Here is a 22,899-nt window from a genome sequence, read left to right as displayed (position 1 = left end):
CTTGGGCATGGCACTTCATGTCTTGCAAGCCGGCTTCCTTCTCTAGAAAACGGAGGACACCCAACCTCTGAAGGCTGTCAGGAGGTTCGAGTGAGCATGTGTACAAGCAACTCTTGGCCCAAGTGCCCAGCACACAGAGGACACTCCCCAAATACCCCTTTTTGGGTTTCTCTTGTTTTTCTGCTGGATCACTGGAGACATTCCTAGTTTGGGATGAGAGGGAAAGGCTTTGTTGGAAGGTTGGAAGGTGCTGATGTTCCAGAACAGTTCTCTCCCCTAATACCTACCAACATTCTTCTGTGTGATGTAGACTTTCAGGGTGCTGGGGCCTTTGAGGTTTAGGACAAGAGCAGAAGAGGCAGGGAGCAGTCCCCTTACCAGAACCCATTGAGTGCATTCTTCCCTGGAACCCAAGCAAGAGAAAGGCTTCCAAAGCCAACAAGGTTACTTTCCATAGAACTGTTAGGTTGGAGGATGCCATTTTTCTAGGTCAAAAGTTGGCCGAATATAAGCAAGACATGTGAAATAAATAAGGCCACTTGACTCGACTTTAATTAATTAAGTCTGCTTTAAGCAATGTGCTGCTTCTATGCATCTATTTAAGGACGTGAGAAAAGAAAAGTATAAATGTTTTAATAATGAGATTTAAATAGCCCTTCAAAGAACAAGAAAAGAGAGGCCATTAGGCAGGATCTAACTGATTGCCAAGTAATTTATAAGAAAATGATGAGTGCAGGATTTGAGAAGAGGGAGAGGCTGTTCCTGAGTAAAAGGGGTGATGGGTAGGCTAGCAGATGGAGGTGGGGTTTCCATTTGTGTCTGGAAGGAGGGTCTGCAGCTTCCAAAGGCAGAGAGAAGGGTCAGAATGATGCTTCTGGCAGAGAGAAACAGCATGGCCAAGGTCTGGGGACTCAATCCCCGGTGCAGGGAGACCCCGTCTGGTAAACATTTCTGCATCTAACACAGTCCCTGTGACAAAGTGGGTAACAGTATACATTGGAGAAAAGAATGAACAAATGAGCAGATGGAAAGGTGAGCGAGCAGATCCGTCGTTGTGGGGGGGTGTCTGTGGGTTGGAGGGGATGGTTCGTGGGAGCTGAAGATGTTCAGCTTGGTTCTGGGGAGTTCTGAACACAAAGGAGTTTGGATAGCACTCAGAGACAGGAGTTTCCCACTGTGAATGCAACAAATATATACAATGTGGCACGTTCTAGAGGTGAAAGCAAGCTCTGGAGCATCTCCTAATATGCTGCTTTTGAGCTGACGTGCTCCTGAAAAACAGAGGCCACTCTGAATGGTCCAGATAAGCTGGATGACATTGCAATCACAAATAACTCTAGAATCCCAAGGGCTTAAAGCAATGGAGATCTATCTCTTGCATACGCTGTAGTTCTAGCTCAGTTGGAACATTGCCCCATGGTATCTTCATCCCAGGATCTGGCCGACAGGGCAGTCCATTATCTGGGGCATTTCTGCTTTAATAACAGGAAAATAAGCCCTGGTAAGCCATGTGCTGGGTCTCAGCTTCTGCTTAGAAGTGACACATTTCCTGGCTGAAGTAAGTCATGTGGCCAAGCCAGACGTCAGTGGGGTGGGGAAGCCTCATTCCTCCTTCCCAGGAAATTGATTTGAACAGTAAAACAACCTCAGTTTCTCACTGAAATTCTGCATAAAGTAAGAGCAAGCAGGCCAGGGAGATAGATAGTAGTAGGGAGAGAGATGATCTGGGGATTCATTCTGAGTCTGAGCTTTGTAATTTCCCCTCTGACTCAGCTGAATAGAAGCCACTTTTATGCATGTAGCCATTCTGGACTGGGTTCTGGGTAGTTCTTTATAGGGTGGGACATGTTACCTGATTTGTGGGACCCAGTGCCCCGTGAAAACATGGAGCCCCTTGTTCAAAAATCATGAAGAATCCATAGTCTCTCATGGTTCACCTCCCCTTCCAATTTCCCCCAACTCCCTTCTCCACTCTAAGTCGGACGGGGGGTGGGAGGTTGGGGTACCAGGTGGTGGGTATTATAGAGGGCACGGATTGCATGGAGCACAGGGTGTGGTGCAAAAATAATGAATACTGTTATGCTGGAAATAAAATAAATAAATAAATAAATAAATAAATAAATAAATAAAAAACAAAACAAAACAAAACAAAAAAAATCATGAAGAATTTCAAGACACTGACAGCAAAGCAGAAAACCACACACGGAGCATTTTTAAGTGCAGGCACTGTGCAGTTGTACAGGTTGTGCACCTGTGAAGCCGGGCTTGCTTATAGGTAACCTCTCCATGGCAACTGTTCAGAGATACCACATGTCAAACCTCCATTCCCTTCAAACCTCTGACCTGCTTCCCTTCAGTCTTCCTGTTTATCCATCGGATAGGAGACATATTCTCAAACCCAGGTCTTCAGACCTCCCAATAGCGGCACTGCTCCCAAACCCCAGGGAGGGGGGCTGCTGTCCTGCTGCTAAAAGTGAATCCTTCCAACTCTGCCTTGCTTGCTCCCTCACCTAGACTGTCCTTTAGCCCTTTCTGCCTTCATCTGGTTCACTCCTTTCATTTGATTTTTGTTTTTTAAATAACTGCTTTCTGTTTTCTGTTGACTTTTATTTTTTAAATAACTGCTCTATTGAGATGCACTTCTCATGCCATACATATAATCTGCCTACGTAAGTGTAACAATGTAATGGTTCTTAATGTACTCAGAGTTATGCAGTCATCACTACAATCAATTTTGGAACATATTTATAACTCCTCCCTGCCCCCCTTTAGCAATTATTCCCTTTTCCACCTCGTCTCCCCACCCAGCCCTAGACAGCCACTAATACACTTTCTATCTCTGTAGATTTGCCCATTCTAGATGCTTTAAAATAAATGGAGTCGTACAATGTATGATTCTTTGTTACTGACTTTTTTCACTTAACATAATGCTTTCAAGAATTATCCAGATTGTAGCATATGTCAGTGCTTTTTTTTTTTTTTTTTTTAACTGTCAAATAATATACCATGTGTGGCTGTACTACATTTTATTTGACAGGCATTTGGGTTTGTTTCCACTTTTTGGCTATTAGAAATAATGTTTGTATGAACTTTTGTATGTTATCACATGGACACGTTTTCATTTCTGTTGGGTATATACCTAGGAGTAGAATTGCTGGGTTAGACGGTAAGTCTATTTTAAAACTTTTGAGGAACCACCAGACTGTTTTCCAAAGTGGCTGCACCATTTTCCATTCCTACAAGCAGTGTGTGAGAGTTCCAATTTCTCCACATCCTTGCCAACAATTGTTATGTCTTTTTTTTTTTTTTTAAGATTTTATTTATTTGACAGAGAGCGAGAAAGGGAGAGAGAGAGAGAGCGAGCATAAGCAGAGAGAGCAGCGGGCAGAGGGAGAAGCAGGCTCCCAGCGGGGCAAGAAGCCTGATGCGGGACTTGGTCCCTGGACCCCTGGATCATCACCTGAGCTGAAGGCAGATGCTTAATGACTGAGCCACCCAGGTGCCCCTCTTGTCTGTGTTTTTATTTCAGCCCTCCCTGTGGTTGTGAAATGGCATCCTACTGTGATTTTGCTTTGCATTTCCCTGTAGCTAATGATGTTAATCATCTTTTTACATGCTTATTAGCCATTTGTATATCTTCTTTGGAAAAATGTCCATTAAAATCCTTGGCCAATTTTTTTAAAAGATTTTATTTTTAAGTAATCTCTACACCCAACGTGGGACTTAAACTCATAGCCCTGAGATCAAGAGTTGAACCAACTGAGCCAGCCAGGCACCCCTTCCTTTGCCAATTTTTAATTGGGTTATTTGTCTTTTTATTATTGAGTTATAATAATTATTTATATATTGTAGACACCATAAGTTCCTTATCAGGTATATGGTTGCGAACATTTTCTCCTGTTCTGTGGGTTGTCTTCTCACTTTCTTGATTGTCTTCTTTGGAGCACAGTTCAATAAAGTCCAATATATCTGTTTTTTGTCGTTGCTGCTTGTGATTTTTGGTGTTGTATTTAAGAAATTGTTGCTTAGTCCAAGGTCATGAAGACTTATGGCTATGTTTTCTTTGGAAGTTTCATAGTTTTAGTTCTGACATTTAAGTCTTGGTCCGTTGTGAGTTAATTTTTCTCTGTGGTGTGAGATAGGGATTCAACATAATTTCTTTGCATGTGGATATTCAGTTGTCCTCACATTTGTTGAAACGATTTTTCTTTTCCCATTGAATTGTCTTGGCACTCTTGCCAAAAGTTTTCAGCCATTATTTCTTTGCATTATTTCCCCCTTCTCCTTTATCTCCTTTTCTAGTAATCCCATTTTGTGTATTTTAGCGTGCCTAATGGTGTCCCACATTTCTCTGAGGTTCTGTTCATTTACTTCATTGTTTTTTCTCTCTGTTCTTTGGATTATGTAGTTTCTATCGACATATCTTCAAATTTATGGATTCTTTCTTCTGTCAGTTCAGATCTATTGTTGAATCCCTCTAGTGCATTTTTTCATATCAGCTATTACACTTTTCAACCTCAGATTTTCCATTTGGTTCTTTTAAAAAATATATATAATCTCTATCACTTTATTGATAATCTTTTTTTGATGGAACGCTGTATCACCATCTTTTACTTCTTTAAGCATGATTCCCTTTACTTCTCTGAGCATACTTCTCTGGCTGTTTTGAAGTCTGTTACATCTGACATCTGGGCTATCTCACAGATGGCTTCTGCTGCTGCTTTCCTGCCCCCCGACCCAACCCCTTTGCATGGGCTATACTTTTTAGTTTCTTTGCCTGTCTTGTAATTTTTTCTTGAAATCTGGACATTTTAGGTGATGATATATTGTAGAAATTCTGGAGACTGATATTCTCTCCCTCCTTGATTTGTTTCTGTTGTTGCACGTGTGTTTGTTTAGTGACTCGGCTGAACTATTTTAGCAAATTATATTTCCACCTTAATATGAAGCCTCTGCTGTTACTTCTCCCAGAGTGAGACATGCACACAGTCACCCTGGGATGGTGGGTCTTAGCAGGGCTCTCTGTGATGGTCTCTTTCTCTAAAATCTCGATTAACCTCCTTGCCTTTGCTATTATCACACATAGCCCTTAGACTCCACTCGTTTTCTTCTGATTGCTCTATTATTGTGTCAATATTCTGGGGCTGTACACTGTTCTGCATTCCGACCCAATTAGATTTGGGCACCTTTGCAGAAGGAGCTTTAAAGGCAAGTCTTTGAGGTTTGTTCTGACCCAGGATGGCTTTTCTTTGCTGTCTCTTAACTGGATTCTTTCTGGTAAGCTAGCTGGACTGTGATTTAGCTTGCTGCTCTAATGGATCTACTCACTTCCTCTTCATTGCTTACCACCAAAATCTTCATTGCTTTTGTGAGCACTGTTAGGCTTGAAATTCCCCACACTCCATTTCAAATAAATTCTGTCCCACTGGCAAGAGCTTTGGAGCTCTCCATTTGTATTAACTGCCTCTTTTCCTAGGTGAAAATTTCTGAACCATTTCTTCAGAGGTGAAGGCTGGGACAGTCACTGCTCTTGGATTGACCACCCTGATTTAGGAGCAGGGCACTGAGTGACGATGGCAGTCTCTAGTCTTCTCAGCTTGCTTCTCCTGGTGTAGAACCTCCATTCTACACCTGAGCTGGGGTGAGGGCAATTAGGACTCCCATATTCTTATCCTGCTGTGCCTGCAGTTATGTCTCTGATCTAGGAGTGAGCACTAAGTGGAGGGAATGAGCCACTGATAGTTTGGGCACCTCTGCCAGGAGGTTAGCTTTTGCAACTTGGAGTTTGGGTAAACGAGAAATGCTAGTAGCCTGCCTTTTCCTGTGAACAACTCTAGCCTTTGACAGGGAACATAGAGAAGAGGGAGGCCCACTTTATTCACACAACCCACTCTGATTAGAGCTTCCATTGTCTTGTTGAGATGAACGGGGGAAGGAAGCTCAAATTACATAGAGTCTCCCTATACTTACTGAGATTTAGTTCTTAAATAAACGTTTCTTTGTGTGCCAGCCTTTCTTATGACAATTTCCAGAGACTTCTAGCGGTTGGGTATAATGATTTTCACCAGTGATGGTTCTTTCCTGAGGAGCGGGTTCCTGGCTCTCCAAACCCTGCCATCCCGGAAGCCCTCCTTGGCTCTTCGGCAAGCTCATGTCTTTGCCATTAAAAAAATTCCATCCTCCACTATTTTTGCTTTCTCTTTCAAAGTTCGAGGAAAAGTTCTGTAGTTCCTCTTTACCAGCTTTCTCCTCAATCATTCTGAACAGATTTTCCAGGCCCACTGGTCCTGAAGGAGCAGCTTGGATCCCGAGGTCACCGGTGCCTCCTCATCTTGATGTTCGTCCAGTATTTGTCTCTCGTCTAACTTCCTCTCTCAGCAGCATCTCAAACTGCTGACTCTTCCCTCCTGTCTTCTCCTGGGTTCTGTGACTCTGCTCCCACTTGGATTGCCGTCTATACCCATGGTTTCCTGTATTGGCTTGTTCTTCACTCCCAGCCGATAAAGGAGGTAGAGATCCTCAAGATTCTGGCATCGGCTCTTAGTTACTGATTGCTGGGAAACAGATCACCCCCAAACCTGGTAGCTTAGAAAACAAACATTTATTATCCCATGGTTTCTCTGGGTCAGGAATCTGGCTACGGCTTTACTAGATGTCTCTGGAGTAAAGTCTCCCAAGGCTGCAGTTAAGGTGTTGGCCAGAGCTGAAGAGCATTCTGAAAGCTTGACCAGGACTGTAGAATCTGCTTTCAATCTCCCTCCTGTGCTTATTGACAGGATTCATTTTTTTCACTGGTTGGATGTTGGATTAAGGGTCTTAGCCCCTCCCCAGCTATTGGCCAGAGGCCTCCTTCAGGTCTTTGCCATGTGGATCTATCCATAAGGAAGCTTACAACATGGTGGTTGACTTCCCTCAGAGCAAGTGATTGAGAGGACATCCAAGATGGAAACAGTCTTTTGATGACCTGATTTGGAAGTGACATCCCATCCCTTTCCCCATATTCTATTTTTTAGAAGCAATTCACTAGGTCTAGCTCACGTTCAAGGGGAGTTGCACAAGGGCATAGATCCAGGAGGTGGGGATGACTGGGCCCCCTAAGTAGCTCCCTTCTTCAGGCTTCCTTCTGTTCTCACTCTCTCCCCCTTTTCTAGACCACTTCAGATACAATGAGACTTTCATTACCAACCACAAAGAAGAGGGAGATGATTTTCAGTCCACGCCTTCCCTCTGACTTCCAGGCTCATATCTTGTTTTCCATTTCACTCAGATCTCTGAAAGGCTGCTCAAAAACAGAATGTCCAAAACTGGACTCAAGGGTTTTCCCCAACCTGGTCTTCCTATATGTTAGTTATGGCACAGTGAAGCTGTGAGACGAGACAGTGTGTGGCTCAGCTCTCCTCCACGAGGTGGCCAGCTCTTCTGCCATTCCTCCACATCCTGTCTTCATGCACATATTCGATGCTGGCTCACCAGCCCCCTGCTGCTGTTCCGGGAAGTGAAGAGTAAGCAATGTCCCCTTTGAAGGCTGTGACCCAGGGAAAGTACATATCACTTCTACCCATACCCTGTGGACAGTTAGAGAGTCAACTGTAGAGAGGGAGGCTGGACATGCCAGTCTCTGGTCATGCATCTGTGACCCCAGTTAATACATGGGGGGGGTCATATTACTGCCTAGATTGGGTTCCCCTCGGGGTGACATCTGAGGCAGGGGGCTTCTGTGCTCTTATTTTATTAGGGAACCAATTCCCAGGGGAGTAAGTTGCAAGGGGAGTGGCATAGGAAGGAGGGAGACATAAGATAAGTTTGCATATTATGGACTGGCCAATGGATAGGACGACTGCAGTAAATTGTATAAACGGCCCCTGAGGGTCAGCCGTCTGGGAGAGAATGCAGGATGGATTTCTCCACTGGCTTGTTTTCCATTGGTCAGTAGTTCATCCCCTGGGGTGCTAACGCTCTTGCTTTTCTGAGCTGGCATGTCTGCAAGGACATGGGCACCAGAAGCTCCAGAGGAGGGGGTCAGTAGGCACAGCATGGGCCAGAGACAACAGGTTCCTCAGTGCCTTTGCAGAGCGGGGACAAGGACAGGGGAGCCTGAGAGGATCTGACCCCGTGACAGGACTCCCGTGCCATCTCTAAATAGAGAAGGAGAAAATAGATATCAGGGTTCACTTACCACTTCCTACCACACCCTGTTTCTATGAGTGACGCCCTATTCATTTAGTTCCAGCAAGTGAGAAACCCAAGACACACCTGACATCTCCTTTCTCCTTATACCTAGATCCAATCCAAAATATCTCTGAAATCTGGTCACTTCTCTCCATTTTGACTACCACATCTTAATCAAAGCTTCTATCATCTCTTGTGGGAACAAATGTCTTCTAACTAAACGCCTATCCTTCTTCATATCCATTCTCCACACACAGCCAGAATAGCTTTTCTGTAACACCAACTGGATATTGTCACCATGGCCTACTAATTAAAATCCTTTCTCTGCTCTCCATTTCTTGAAGGATAAAGGCAAAACTCCTCAAGGTGGCCCACAAAGCCTCATGTGGCCTGGCCCTTTGCCTCCTCTTGCAACAGAGACTCCATTGTCCTCACCCACCTACTTTTGGCCTTAGCTTTCCCAAGCTCTTGCTGCCACAGGACCTTTGTACATGCTCTGCCCAAGGTTTGCTGTAATTGTTCATCATCCTTTTCTCCTACCTGCCTTCTCATCTTGAAGCTCTCAGGGCAGTGATCATTTCTTCAAGGGGAGTATTTCTTGATTTTCCTGACTAGGTCAAACCCTTGTGTACATGTCCACTTCTGGATTCTTCAATAGGCAGACTAGGTATGTATTTTGTATTTCAGGCACTAATGAAACAGTGTTACTCCCAATTTTTCTCAACATGCTATTTGACTTTTCACAAATAAAATAACATCAAGGAAGTCTTCGTGGGCAAGACAAGACTTTTTGGGGATTTCATTATACTTGTCTTTTTGTTGTTTGTTTTAATTTTAAATTGGTTGTGGGGGAGGTCATAGTCTTTTTAATACTTGGAGCCTCTAAGCGTCAGACCCTAAAACTCTGGCTGTGGATATGACTTTCCTTCATTGCTTTCTACTGCTAACGCTTAACTTTTCATCATGTCAGTTAGCAGATGCTGGTCTTCCCCATTACTTTTTGTTTTTCAAAGGTAGAGGGCTAGGTAGGGTTTGGGCTCACCACTGAGCTTAGCACGGGGTCCCTACCCAGGAAAAATCACTCTTTAAGTGAGTGAGTCTCAGGAGCTTGGAGCTCTCACGCTGGTGTGGCCACTGAATGGCTCTGTCCCCTCCTCTCTGTGTCCAAGTTCATCTGTCTTATCACAGCAGCTCCTGCCTGAGATATAGGAAAATCTTTCCCAGAAAGAGAAAGAGGAAAAGAGAAAAAGCACACATACACATTAAAAAAAAATTTATATTCAGTTAAATTCCTATGAAGCCCCCAGGGTCCCAGGGCTAAGATTGCCAAGATAGCTTGGCAGGGTTCTGAATGAAGAGTATTTGTGTATTCACACTTCTTGCTCAAGCCCTCAATTTGTGTGTCCATCTTTTGTCCATGCTAAAATCTGTGGGGGCAGCGGGAGACATTTCAGTGCAAAGTCCATTGAGTTAAAGGCTCAGACAAGAAATTCTCAACAAGTCTTAAACAGAGGGCTAAGTGAGCGAAGTGGAGGTTGCGGTTGTTGTCATGCAATTGACCACAAGGTGGCGCTGGGTGCTCAGCAATGAGAGTCCTGTCTCCAGGGACTTCAGGACCAACTTTCCCCCTATCAGTTGTCAGTTTATTTTAAAAAAGTTTCCTTAGTCTTTTTCTAGTCCATAATTTTCTTTAATAAAAGAGTTACACTTTCCCCTTTTATGTGTCTTTGCATAGTGACGTGCTTGAGGAAGTCATGAATAACCCTGAGGATGATTCAGTGTGTCTGGTTTTCACCCAAAGTGGAAATGACAAGAACATCTCTTTTCCTACGTGAGTGTCATAATGTGATATGGGGTGATTACAGCTCAGTGTAACTACACTTCAGGAAATAACATGTAGCTCAAAACACTGTGGTGGATGTAAAGATCTAGTGCTTGATTCTCCAGGACACTGGGCTCCTGAGCTAGCTGGGTGCTAGGATCCGCTCAGCCTCAGAATCACCAGCTGGTTGGACTGTGGGTAAGTCCCCTGTGCTAACGATTCTTAGCACTGCCCCACAGCTGGAAGAATCTGGGATTGGCAATTCCAGATGCCATGGGAACCCAGGAGAAGGAGAGGTCCGGCTACCTTAGCCGCTCCGGGGACTCTGCTCACGGGGTCTTTGCCCCCAAGGGAGGGCCCAGAAGCCAGTGCTGAGAATCAGGCTCAGGGGAGGTCAAGACTGAGTACCAGCTCGTCCCCACCAGATGTCAGCATCTCCCAGGTCAGAAGCACACAGCCGATCCCAGCCTGGCCAGGGTGTAGCTTGGGAGGCAGCTCTGTGCCCTGGTCTGGTAGTGACACTGATGTCCAGTGCCTATTTCCATCTCCCCGACCACTCCTAGTCCCAGAGCAGTCCTAGGGGCAAGAGATGCTGTAGTAACTGCCTCATGTCTCCTTGGCAAAGGCCCATGGTCATCGGACACCTGTGGTACTCGGGGCGTCCTCGGGGTCCTGGGTAACCCCTCCACCGAGCTCCGCGGCACACAGCGGCAGCCTCTCCGCACTCACACCAAGCTGGGGACTGTCCCACTGGCTGCTATCAAAATGTTAGGCAGGCAGAGCAGACAATGTTCATACCTCAAGAACTAAAATAGAACGTTTTAAAGAACAAGAAAAAAATATGACTTCACAGATTGTTCAGGATGATGAACTATATACCAGGGGAGCCAGCCATCCTGGGTTTGAAGTCTCCTTCCAAGACTTAGAAATCAGGGGACTTGGCCTAGATTCTCCATATCTTTGTGCCTCAATTTCTGCATTTGTAAGCTGGGAATACTATCGTTCCTATTTATTTTCATGGACCCTTCCAGTCCCGTCGGGTGATTGCGAGAATAAGATCACTGTAATCAGCAATGTTTGCTGAGCAATTCTCTCTGCCGGGCATGGACCTGGTCTTTTTCTCTAGTATCTCATAGTTCTGACCACTGCAAGTGTGTTGTTACCCCACTGTATAGTTAATGAAACCAAGGCTCAGAGAGATAGAGTAGCAGAATGAGGATTTGAAAGCAGGCACTTTGCCCTCAGAGTTAACTCATGTAATCAGCGCAAAGCACGTTTGCAGGTCTTGCAAATTATTTTGTTGCTGTCATGACCTTGTGGACTCCCGTGATCCCTGATGGCAGCCCTCTGTCTCCTCTCTGTTGCTTGTAAGCCAAACGCTCCTGAGCCAGTGAGGTGAGTTTCCAAACCTTGATTTACTGACCTGTAAAATGGAAATCGTGATAGAAGTTACCTGATGATTGCTGGGTCATAGGGCAGTTCTATTTTCAACATTTTGAGGAACCTCCATGCTGTTTTCCAGAGTGGCTTAAGTGGGTAGGAGAAGAATAAATGAAACAAGATGGGATTGGGAGGGAGACAAACCATAAGTGACTCTTAATCTCACAAAACAAACTGAGGGTTGCTGTGGGGAGGGGGTTTGGGAGAAGGGGGTGGGATTATGGACATTGGGGAGCGTATGTGCTTTGGTGAGTGCTGTGAAGTGTGTAAACCTGGTGATTCACAGACCTGTACCCCTGGGGATAAAAATATATGTTTATAAAAAATAAAAATTAATTAAAAAAAAAAAAGAAGAAGTTACCTGATGAATTTTTAATGAAATTAAAAAATTTTTCTTAATGAAAATCACTTTGAGGAAAGTGTTTAGAAGTGCTTCTGTGGTGCCTGACAATGTTACCCATCAGGATGTGAAAAGAGTTCACCTAGTCCTAGAAGTCATGTTAGCTTGGCATCCTAGCTCAGGAAGAAGAGAAATCACATCCCTCTTGGATGGTGCCATTTGACGAAAAAAAAAAAAAATCCCAGCCTTCCCCTTAATACAGAACTTCAGTCTGGACAACGGCATTTACTTCCCCTTCCTAACCCACCCCCGAGGTGCCTCTGGAGTGGGCGTCTTAAAGCGTAGAGCTGGTCCTTTAGTGCTGTCCAACAGGAACATAATCCTAATAGCCACATTAATAAAGCAAAAGAAACAGGTAAAATTCACTTGAGTCATGTATTTCATTTACCCCAATGTATTCAAAACATTATCATTTGGACGTGTAATCAATATAAAGAATTACGAATGAGATGTCTTCCGCCTTCTCTCTGTGTGGAGTCTTTGCAGCCGGCATGTTATTTTATACCTGGAGCTCTTCTTCTGTGGCCCTGACCACGTTTCAAGGGCTCGGGAGGCACCTTTGCTGAGTGGCCAATACACGGGACAGTGCAGGTCGAGCTTTTCTGTGTCACTATATTTATTTATTTTAAAGATTTAATTAATTAATTTGTCAGAGAGAGAGAGCACACAAGCAGCAGGAGCAGCAGAGGGAGAGGGAGAAGCAGGCTCCCCGCTGAACAGGGAGCCTGATGTGGGATTTGATCCCAGGACCCTGGGATCATGACCTGAGCCAAAGGCAGATGCTTAACTGACTGAGGCCCCCAGGTGTCCCTCTGTGTCACTTTAACGGCAACAAGATGGAGCTTGGCTTTTCTGGCTCTATCTAACTGTAGCCCCCAGAGGTTTTGCAGAGACGCAAAATGAAAAGAAACAAACAAACCAAAACAACTTTGTTTTGCCTCTGCATCTTTGCTGCGTCTTTCTGCCTGCGTGGCAACCCCCTACCCCTACCACTTTACCTCGTGTTGAAGCCTCACAGCAACCCCATAAGGTAGATACTATAACAACGTCCATTTTATAGATGAGAAAAGCGAGGCTTGAAATGGCTCCTTTACCCATGGCAACGTGACTGGTAGGCAGCAGCATGTGGTCTGAACCCCTGTGCTCTGTTGCACATGGCGCTGTTGGAATGAGCAGTGTTGTACCCGTGTGGAGCACCCCGGGGCAGGAGTGAGTGACTGGTCAGCAGAGGTGTTCAAGAAGCCGTGGTGGGCCCTCAGACTGGGGTGCAATCGAGGAGATTCCCGGGCTGGATTGGAGCCGGGAGGCAGGTGGGTTGCTCTTTGCAGTCCTGGGGGTCCAGGAGGTCTTCCTTTTCCCCGGAAGGCTGTGTTCTGGGCAGCCAGGATGGGGAGCCATTGTCTGCAGTGCCCACTCTGGCCCCAGGGCGGAGGGCTTGACTTCCTCCTCCAGTGGTCAGTCGGGGTGGGTCGCGGGGGGCCTTCCCCAAGCTCCAGAGCCCTGGTGCAGCCGATGGGCGGTTTGGCGTTGGTCTTCTCCCCTGGAGGGCCTGGCTCTACATCCTCCCATTGTCCGTCCTGATACAGGACCTCATTAATTTAGACTCACTGTAAATATTTTTGGAAACACCCTGTTGCTCTCCTGAAGACTGGAGAGGCCTTGGTGTGAGCGGGGGCCTGGGGCCTGTCCGCCTCTTCCTGACCTTCTTCCGGCCTCCACTCTGTTTCCTGTCCTAGCTGCCTCCTGCCCAGGCCCTCCTGTCAGGCTAACAAAGGCGAGTGAGTTCCAAGGAGACAGGCGTCCTTGGGACTTGATCTTTAGGGATGGGAGGGGAAGACTGAGTGGCACGGGGGACCGTGGGTCTGACCCGGTGGGGACACCTGGAGGAGCTCCCTTGTCCCCCTCAGGCCTCCCTTTGCTCATCAGCAAAGCCAAGTGTATGGGACGGAGGACTGACCGCACAGCAGAGCCCACTGGCCATGCCCTCCCTTCTCCCTGAGCAGTGCGTTGTCATTTTGGAAGGATTCTGTTTATCTAGTCCTCCCTGTGAAATAATCATTAATTCATATTCTCAGTTCTGATTCATCAAAGACCTCCTGAGTACCAGGGAGGAGGAACCAGAGCCACCAAAGTGGGTTGTGAAAATCCAAGCTCGGGGGAGCCTTGACATTTAAGGAGGGTTGTTTGATAACGGGCGGGGGGTGTGTGTGTGCGCCATTTCCAAAAGGTTTCATGAAATGCTGAGGCTGCCCCCATGAGACCCCCTTGCCCCCCACCCCACTACTGTCTTCTAGGGCTTCAGCTTGGGTGAGGCGGGTCAATGGCTTGAGAAAGGGTCCCCACACATTTACTAGAGGCCCAACTTTGTGTTAAATAATGGGGGGGTAATGTCAGGTGGGGGGTGAGGGGGTGGCTGAGGGGAATCACAGCCTAATAAACGACCCATTAGTGGGGACTTGGTGCCACAGCAAGGAGAATGGATTCTGATCTCATTTTGCCTCCCTGTTCTGACCCTGTTAGCAAGAAATCCACTTTTCCAACCACCTCTGGGAGCCACTGCCACAGGTCCCAGAATCTCCAGCTGAATCCATGCCCTCCTGTACGGACAGGAACCCTGAGGCTCAGAGAGGGCAGAGCCTGGTGCCGGGTCACAGGCAAGGTGGTCATTCAGATTTTAGCTAGAAGGTCAGCCGCGACAAGAAGGCCCTCTTCTGGAGGCCCACCCTGCCTGTCACTCTCCACTCCATGCAGCTCTCCTCATTATCGGAGTTCTTCAAGCCTGTTTTGCAATCGGCTCTTTGGGCTCTTCTCCGCCTCTAGAAAGCATGTGCTGGAGATCAGGGATGTGGTCTGAGCTGCCCGCACAATTCAGTGTGCGCCACGTGCCTCGGCTGGAGTCTGGCTTATACTAGCTGCTCATTAAATATTTGCTGAGTGAATGAATTAGTAGCCAAGATGGGACTGGAACTTATATGGTCTGGTGCTTGGGCCAGCAGGCTTTCCTGCATTTGCTGTCCCCGGGGCCCCGGGTGTCCTCTGTGTTTGGAGAGCGCCTGGGAGTTTGAAGTGGCACCAAATGGCCAGGGGAGAAGGAAGGGGCTGCTGAGGGGCTGAGGGGGGGGGTCTGCTTTAATTGTCAGAGGCAGCTGGCCATTTGGTTTTGCTCAGATAAACTGCTAAGATAGGGCTTGTGAGTGTGTGTGTGTGTGTGTGTGTGTGCGCGCGTGTGTGAGTGTGCACAGGGCTGGGATGGGGAAGGGGTTGTTGTGTGGCTGAAGAAAGGGGAGAGGAATCCCTGAGTGGGCTGGACAGCCAGCTTCATCCCCATCTGGGTCCTCCCCCTCCTTCCCCACAGATAACACCACCAGCTGTTCAGGACACAGCTGTGCTTTCTCTGGGGAAGGGGAGAAAAGGGCCCCGTGGCCCTGGGTGAGTTCAAAGCAGACCTGTGAAGTGAGGGGGCTGGAGGGGGTGCTGGAGGAGGAGGTGAGAAGTCAGCAAGAGGCAGAGAAAGACAGCTTTCGCTTTGATGTCCCCCACCCAGAGCCTGGGGCAAGGTCCGGGCAGGTCTCGGCAGACCCCGGGCTTTGGGCTTTCTCCCTCACCCCAAGCCCTTAGAGAGATCCAATTAACCACTCTTTCCTGTCCCTCCAAAAAGGAGGCCCATCCAGTCCCTGAGCCCAGCACACAGCAGCTCACGGAAGCACACTCGCACCCCACAGCATACGCTAGCCTGCCCGTGAGCTCACACAGCCACACACGCAGTCCCGGGCGTGGGGCCGAGGCAGGCTCGCTTTCTAGGCCAGGAGCCAGCCCAGGGCTGGGGTGGGTGACGGCGACTGATTCACTGGCTGCAGAGGTGCCCATCAGTCCGGGCTGTCCCCAGAGGGACCCGCAGCTGGTCTGGGGTGCTGATCTGACAGGAGCTGTTCACGCCAGACTCCTCACAATAATCTGAAGAAATGACTGGGGAGAGCGCGAAGTCCCCGGGGCAACTGGGTCGGCCTCTCCAGGGCAGGCCAGCCTGGGAGACACTGGCCAAGAGCCCTGCCCCAGCTGCCGGCTTGCCAGATGGCTCAGGGCCGATTATCCTGGATCAATGCAGCAAAGAGGTGCCCTTCTGAGCGCAGAAGGAGTGGCCCTGGAGTGAAGACCCGGCCTTTCCCGTCTTCTCCTGAGTGTGTTTCCTACAGTTTTAATTCAACATGCCTTTGCCAGGCTCCGGCTTGAGTCGGGGAGGGGTGGTGCCCAAATGAAAACAGGTGTCTGCCCTGGTGTGCTCTGTCTGGTGAGGAATTCCTTCAGAGCCCTGGAGGCACATAACATCAGGCTTTAGCTATGGCTCCTCTTGACTAAGCTTATCTTCTGTGTGGGATGGACAGGGGTCTTGGGTGCCAGGCCAGGAGGCGAGGCTGGCTGATTCTATGATTTCTGGCTACCACTGGGCAGGAGGTCAGATCTTATCTGCACTTCACCCAGTCCAGCCCTAACCAGTAGCCCTCTCCCAGGCCTGGCCCCCAGTTCCCTTCCATTTCAACGAGTCTGGTTCCCCTGGTGAGATGAACCACTTCTTACCCCCTCAGAGACAGAGAGCCTAGCGGCCAGAGGACTAAAGAGATGGGCCCATAAAGGGACTCTCTACATGGCTCAGGATCCAAGTGGGAACAGCTATGGGGGGGGTGCGGGGGAGACCTGATTTTGGGAATGCTCCAAGCTCACTGGCTTCCCTTCTGTTTCTAGCTGCAAAGGGCCCTGTTTCCTGCATCTTTCTGGGAGAATGAGAGAAGATCTGGATTACCCGGGTGTCTGGCACTTGGCCTTTATCCTGCAATGTTTCAAGCGAGCAATTTAATACATAATAGCTACCATCAATTATGACCTGACCGAGGCGAACTGGTTCCTGCACACCTCTCAGGTCCCTTTTGATAGGTCAAGGTTGAGGTAATCCGACAAGGGTAATCACTTTCACCCAAGTTTACGGACGGATTAATGAAAGGCATTCAGCCACCTGCCTAGACTTCTATTAGACAAACATGCCGGAGCAAGCATGTCCCAGACTGTCTACTGGGTCCTGTTAGCTTTCTGGAATCCTCTTTGGGAATGGCTGGCCACAGGGCTGTTTCTGGATCGAGTTATGGTGCCAACCCTAAGGGCACAGACATTCCTAGCCAGAGTTCTCATAACCTGTTCCATCAGGGACAGGGGTGGGGTGGGGTGGGGAGGATCTATAAAATATTTTAGTCCATCTTTTATAAAAATTTCGCTCAAGAGAGCTTATTTTAGAATAAATTATAGGTATCTTAGTGCTATCCTACATTTCTGTAACGCTTAGAAGGTGAAAAACCCCCAACCTAAAAAGGGTTGGGGGAGAGGAGAAGTTTGAGGGTGAGCTCATGTGCTCAAATTCTGGCTCTGACAGTGACTGGCTGAGTGACCTTGGCCAAGTTATTTCACTTCCCCGTGTCTTCATTTCCTTATCCGTAAGTGGAGATTAGTAAGAGTGCAAGTCATTGTGCTAACTGAAAGGGATAATAAGGACATACAGAATGTAGAACACTCTTAACCAGGTCCTTGTGGGTATTTGAGTTTGGGACCCTGGCTTAAAAACCCCTGCAGAAGGTTTTCTGAACAACCCTCCTTGGAGACCAGGAATTCTGGTTTTAGAAGCTCTTTGCTTTGGGTGGGGCCATGATTTATCTGCTGATTTTGTCCCATCGTATCCCTGCTCAACTTTAGACGGACTTCTGCAGTCTTGGGGGTTATATTTAAAAATCATGTCTTGTGCACCTTCCCTCTTTCCTGCCCAGAGCTCCTGGAAAGATGAGCAGACAGGGCAAAGTGAGTGTGTGGGCGACTGTACCCACAGCAGCCCCTCAGTGACCACCCCTTTCTCTGCCCCCTCCCCTGGCTGCGTGGTCTCCTAGAGACGTGGTCCCCAAAGACTGAAATGCACGTAGGTCCTTAGCGCATATGACCCCTTCCTTTCACTCACCCCCCAGTTCACCCATCTGTTTTACTCACTCAATCATTTAGTGATCACCTATCATCCGGCAAGCCCTGTTAGGTGCTTGGAGAAGAAGAAAAACAAACAAGAGAATTGGAACGAGATCCATCCTGTGACTTTAAGCAGGACCTTTACCTCCTTAGGCCTCAGTTTCCCCACAGACTTAATGACTTTTGTCTGGGCTTTCTTTCTCCTGGGACTCTGTCCTCAACCCTCTAAAACTTCCTAGGCTGTCTGCAAACCGCAGTCGGCCAACAGCTTATGAATTGTAGAGAAATCCCCTTAACTGTGTCTGTAAACCATAAATGTTCCCAAAGGGGGGGTCAAAGTGGAGGAGTCAAGGAGGATGACTGTGAGGGGAAGAGTGAAGTCTGGTCTGGGTGGGTCTGGGTGGGGGGGGGGGGCTGGGAGGGCAGGAGGAGGGGGGTGGGGGCCAGACCTGAGGGGCCAGACCAGCCGGCCAGGAGGGCTTGCCAGGTGCTGGGAGCATCCTGCGAAATCTCACACCCTCCCTGCCCCCCCCAACCGTCCTGGCTCCAGCTCAGGCTGGATTCCAATCTGCATAATTTGCCCCATTTAGAGTGGATGGGAGGGGGTGAGAGTGGGAGGGTAGGGAGGACTGGGGAGGGGGTGCTCCAGAGGCCAGAGGAAGCCAGGCCTAGAGGCTGGGGAATGGGTGGGTGGTAACCAGAGGGTGAAGGCGGGGCCAGGAGGAGAGCAGGCTGCTGCGAACCCCAGATAATCTTCTGCCCAGCACGGCAGGGCTCAGTGTGGTCCACTTGCCCAGGGAGAAGAAGGAGTAAAAAAAAAAAAAAAAAAAAGTGGGCTGTAACTTAAAGATCTTAAGACTTCCAAGTGAGGGGTTGGTCTGGAGGTGGGAGGGGGGAGTGACCAGACAAGGAGGAGACAGAGACTCAGGAGGGTGCAAGGAAGTGTCCTAGCTGAGGCCAGGACAAGGCAGGAGAGGGTGGAGCGAAGTCTGCGGGAGCAGGCATCCTCCAGAATCCGGTCGCAGCTCCCGCCGCTCGCTCGCTGGCCGGGAAGGGCTCTGGACACCCTCAGCCCTTCTCGCCTGCCCCCTGAGGCTCAGGCCAGGCCAGCCGCTCGGGGCCCTTGCTGAGTTGGTGCCACAGCCACGGAGCTGGGACCCCAAGGACCCCCTGCCCGTCTTCTCTCCAATGCCCAGCATGGAGGAGGCTGGCGATTTCGACAACTACTACGGGGCAGACAACCAGTCTGAGTGCGAGTACTCGGACTGGAAGTCCTCGGGGGCCCTCATCCCCGCCATCTACTTGCTGGTCTTCCTCCTGGGCACCACGGGCAACGGGCTGGTGCTCTGGACCGTGTTCCGCAGCAGCCGCGAGAAGAGACGCTCGGCCGACATCTTCATCGCCAGCCTGGCCGTGGCGGACCTGACTTTCGTGGTGACCCTGCCGCTGTGGGCCACGTACACGTACCGGGACTACGACTGGCCCTTCGGCACCTTCGCGTGCAAGCTCAGCAGCTACGTGATCTTCGTCAACATGTACGCCAGCGTCTTCTGCCTCACCGGGCTCAGCTTCGACCGCTACCTGGCCATCGTGAGGCCCGTGGCCAACGCTCGGCTGAGGCTGCGGGTCAGCGGGGCGGCGGCCACGGCGGGCCTGTGGGTGCTGGCCGCGCTCCTGGCCGTGCCGGTCATGGTGTTCCGCTCCACCGGGGACCTGGAGAACACCACGAGGGTGCAGTGCTACATGGACTACTCCATGGTGGCCGCCTCCAGCTCGGAGTGGGCCTGGGAGGTGGGCCTGGGGGTCTCGTCCACCGCCGTGGGCTTCGTGGTGCCCTTCACCATCATGCTGACCTGCTACTTCTTCATCGCGCAAACCATCGCCGGCCACTTCCGCAAGGAGCGCATCGAGGGCCTGCGGAAGCGGCGCCGGCTGCTCAGCATCATCGTGGTGCTGGTGGTGACCTTCGCGCTCTGCTGGATGCCCTACCACCTGGTGAAGACGCTCTACATGCTGGGCAGCCTGCTGCACTGGCCCTGCGACTTCGACATCTTCCTCATGAACGTCTTCCCCTACTGCACCTGCATCAGCTACGTCAACAGCTGCCTCAACCCCTTCCTCTACGCCTTCTTCGACCCGCGCTTCCGCCAAGCCTGCACCTCCATGCTGTGCTGCGGCCGGAGCAGGTGCCGGGGCGCCTCGCACAGCAGCAGCGGCGAGAAGTCGGCCAGCTACTCTTCCGGCCACAGCCAGGGGCCCGGCTCCAATTCCGGAAAGGGTGGAGAGCAGATGAACGAGAAGTCCATCCCCTACAGCCAAGAGACACTCGTGGTTGACTAGGGCTGCGGGGATCAGAGAGGAGCCCGGTGCCCTCCGCCCCACCCTGGCCTCTGCCCTTGCTCTCTGAAAGTCAGGTAGCATGATAGCACCTTCTCCCTTGCATTTGACCCTTTTCCTCGCTCCCTGCCTCCCTGCCCCCCTGGTCCTCCTTCCTCCTTGAGGTTTGTGGTTTATGGAAGGAGACTGAGTCCGGCGGACTCGCGCTGGCGCTGGGCCACTCGGTATCTGTGAGAGGGACCTTGCTCGAGTCTCTTAACCCCCTGGAGCCTCAGTTTCCCCATTTGTATAAAACAGGGGAAGTCAGCCTGGCTCAACTGAAATGTGTTGCCCCCACTCTTTTTCTTGGATCTCCAGCTTTTTCTTTTCCCTTCTTCCTTCTAATGTTCTCTCCCCTCTCCCCTCTCCCTGCCCCTGCTTTGCCCTCTTAGCTGCACTTTCTGCTCCGAATCCTTACCTACTGGCTCCAACCCCCTCTCCTGGAGCACACCCCCTCCCTCAATCCCTTCTTTCTCCCCTGTTCACTTCCTGGTTGTGCAGGGCTCCTAAGGGTTAAGAATCCTGAAGCTTGCACACATGGCCCTGGCCCCAGCTCTGTTGGGCTCCCTGGAGTGCAGCGGGGGACCTCGGCAGGGCGGGCAGCTGGCGAGGGAGGGCTGGTGTCAGCCAAGTTAGCTCCAGGCTCTGCAGCTGGGAGCTGCGGAACTTTCCTGCAAACTGGATCAGTTCACTTTCAGGCACTAAGGATTCCAGAAGGGGTCTCCCCTCTTGCAGCCCCTCCCAGATGCCAACTAGATGAGCTTTTTGCAGATTTCCTCAGACCCTCTCTTCAGCCTCTTTTCCCTGCGTCCATCAGAAGGCTGTGGGGTTGGTGCAGGGACCGCTGGCTCCTTGGCGTCATAGAGGAGTGGGGATTTGGGAAGGGAACGTCGGGGAAGAAGGGAGTCTGTATTTAGTCTACATGCTGCTTGGCTTCCCTCTCCGATTCCTCACCCCTCTAGCCCCTACAGGCCTCCACACCACGCCTGGCGTCCCCAGCCAGGACACTTTTCTTGAGCACTGGTGCATCTGGGTGCCAAGATTTATGTGTGTGTGCATGCATGTGTGTGTGCGTGCGTGTGTGTGTGTGTGTGTACATGGAAGAGCGTCACGCGTCATTTGGGTGAACTACTCCCCTACTGTCTACCGCTTCTCCACTCTTCACACAATATCCTTGGGGGGAGGGAGACATATTGAGGCAATAGAGAATAAAATGAGTCCACCCCGCCCCCACTGGATTTGGGGGCCCTGACGGCAGGTCCGTGCTTTAAGAGAGAAGTCTATGCTAGTGCTGGGGGCCAGCCCCTCTGGGGAGATCTGTCCCCAAGGCCTGGGGACACTCAATGTGCTGGGTCCCATCCTTCCTAGTTCCCTGAGGGAAGTAGGAGGTGGGTTAGAGCTTCCCTTGGCCCCTTCTCCATGCCTCCCCACCCTGCTCTGAGTTGATGAGTGTGTTCCTTGCCATTCTCACTTTTCCAGGGTCTGTGGCGTTCTTGCCTGGGGTGAAAAGCGCTGGGTGGGTTTTTTCTCACCTCACCCTCAGGATCACCGTTGGCCTCTCCTGCTGGGCTGGGGGGCTGGGCACGGTGACCCGAGCAGCTGCAGCAAGGCTGAGGGCCTGACGTCATGCCACCAGCGAGGCCTCAAGGACCAAATTGACGGCAGGCCTTTGTGAGCTGGGGGCGGGGTGTGTATATTCCAGGTTTTGTTCTTGGAGGACTCCGGACAGGACGTGAAGGACAAGATTTGCACCATGGAGGCAGGAAGAGCCCGGCTTGGTGTCAATGGAGAGCTTGACCATCCCTGGGATGGCGCCAGCTCTGGGGCAGAGGAAGGAGGAGAAAGGAAGAGGCCCCTTGCAGCTTAGTCTCCCTTTCACAGGCCAGAATCTTCCGTAGACTCCCTTTCTCAGCCCAGGGCTCTCCTCAAAGTATGCGGTTAAGGCTGGAGGAAACATCTAGAAGATCTAGAAGGGACGAGGGTGCCCTTCTGAGGCCCTCCTGGTGACCCCATAGACCTCTTGCCTGGAACTCATTGGTTGTCCTGGACAGAGTGGGGAGGCTCCCTCACCCCTGACCAGCCCCTTCTTTGGAATGTCTCTGCTATTTTCTTTCTGACCCTCTTAGTCACTGCGGTTCATTCAATAAATCTGTTTTGTGTAACTGTTGTGTCCAAAGCCTCTGCTCACACAGACGTCTTGGGACGAGTTAAGGTCCCCCATTTGCAAGTGTTCCAGTGGGAGGTGGTGTGGGCTGAGGGAGCACAGGAGGAAAGTAGGAGCTAAGGGAAGTCAAGTGGGAAACTGGAAAGGGAGTGGGGGAGGCGGGCAGAACCCGGAGCGACAGACACAGCGCAGGGCACAGGTGGGGACGGAGACCAGGGGAGGCACAGGAAGTAAGGGCGGGGGGCAGGGGGCAGCTCAGTTTTTGTGTTCTGAGAACCTGTGGGACAAATGGGCACGCATTTTGGAGTCCAGAGCACAGGCATGTAGGAAAATGCTAGCATTCATTTATTCACCAATTCACTAATTCATTGTCCCTTGAGGAACCACTCAGTTTAGATAAGAAGTTCAGGTGCCTGGCCTTGGATCGGTGACCCTGAATGTCTGCAAATGCTCACTCCCGAGCGGTACCCCAGACCTAAGGAATCCAACTCTCCTGGGCTCACCCTGGGTGTTCTTAACTTCTAAAAGCTCCTC

At 50.0% G+C, this 22,899-nt stretch overlaps 1 protein-coding gene across 1 annotated transcript; it reads left to right on the top strand.

Moving 5' to 3' along the window:
• The first annotated feature begins 18,540 nt into the window (after positions 1 to 18,540).
• On the top strand, positions 18,541 to 21,419 carry APLNR (apelin receptor). Its single transcript, XM_032358680.1, has one exon. It carries the CDS (start codon positions 19,014 to 19,016, stop codon positions 20,163 to 20,165), a length of 1,152 nt encoding a protein of 383 aa, XP_032214571.1. The 5' UTR covers positions 18,541 to 19,013; the 3' UTR covers positions 20,166 to 21,419.
• The last annotated feature ends 1,480 nt before the right edge of the window (positions 21,420 to 22,899 follow it).

Source organism: Mustela erminea, chromosome 9 (genome assembly GCF_009829155.1).
Source record: "Mustela erminea isolate mMusErm1 chromosome 9, mMusErm1.Pri, whole genome shotgun sequence".
Taxonomy (NCBI): Eukaryota; Metazoa; Chordata; class Mammalia; order Carnivora; family Mustelidae; genus Mustela; species Mustela erminea.
The sequence above is the reverse complement of the archived record's forward strand: the minus strand, read 5'-3'. Positions and strand labels throughout refer to the sequence as shown.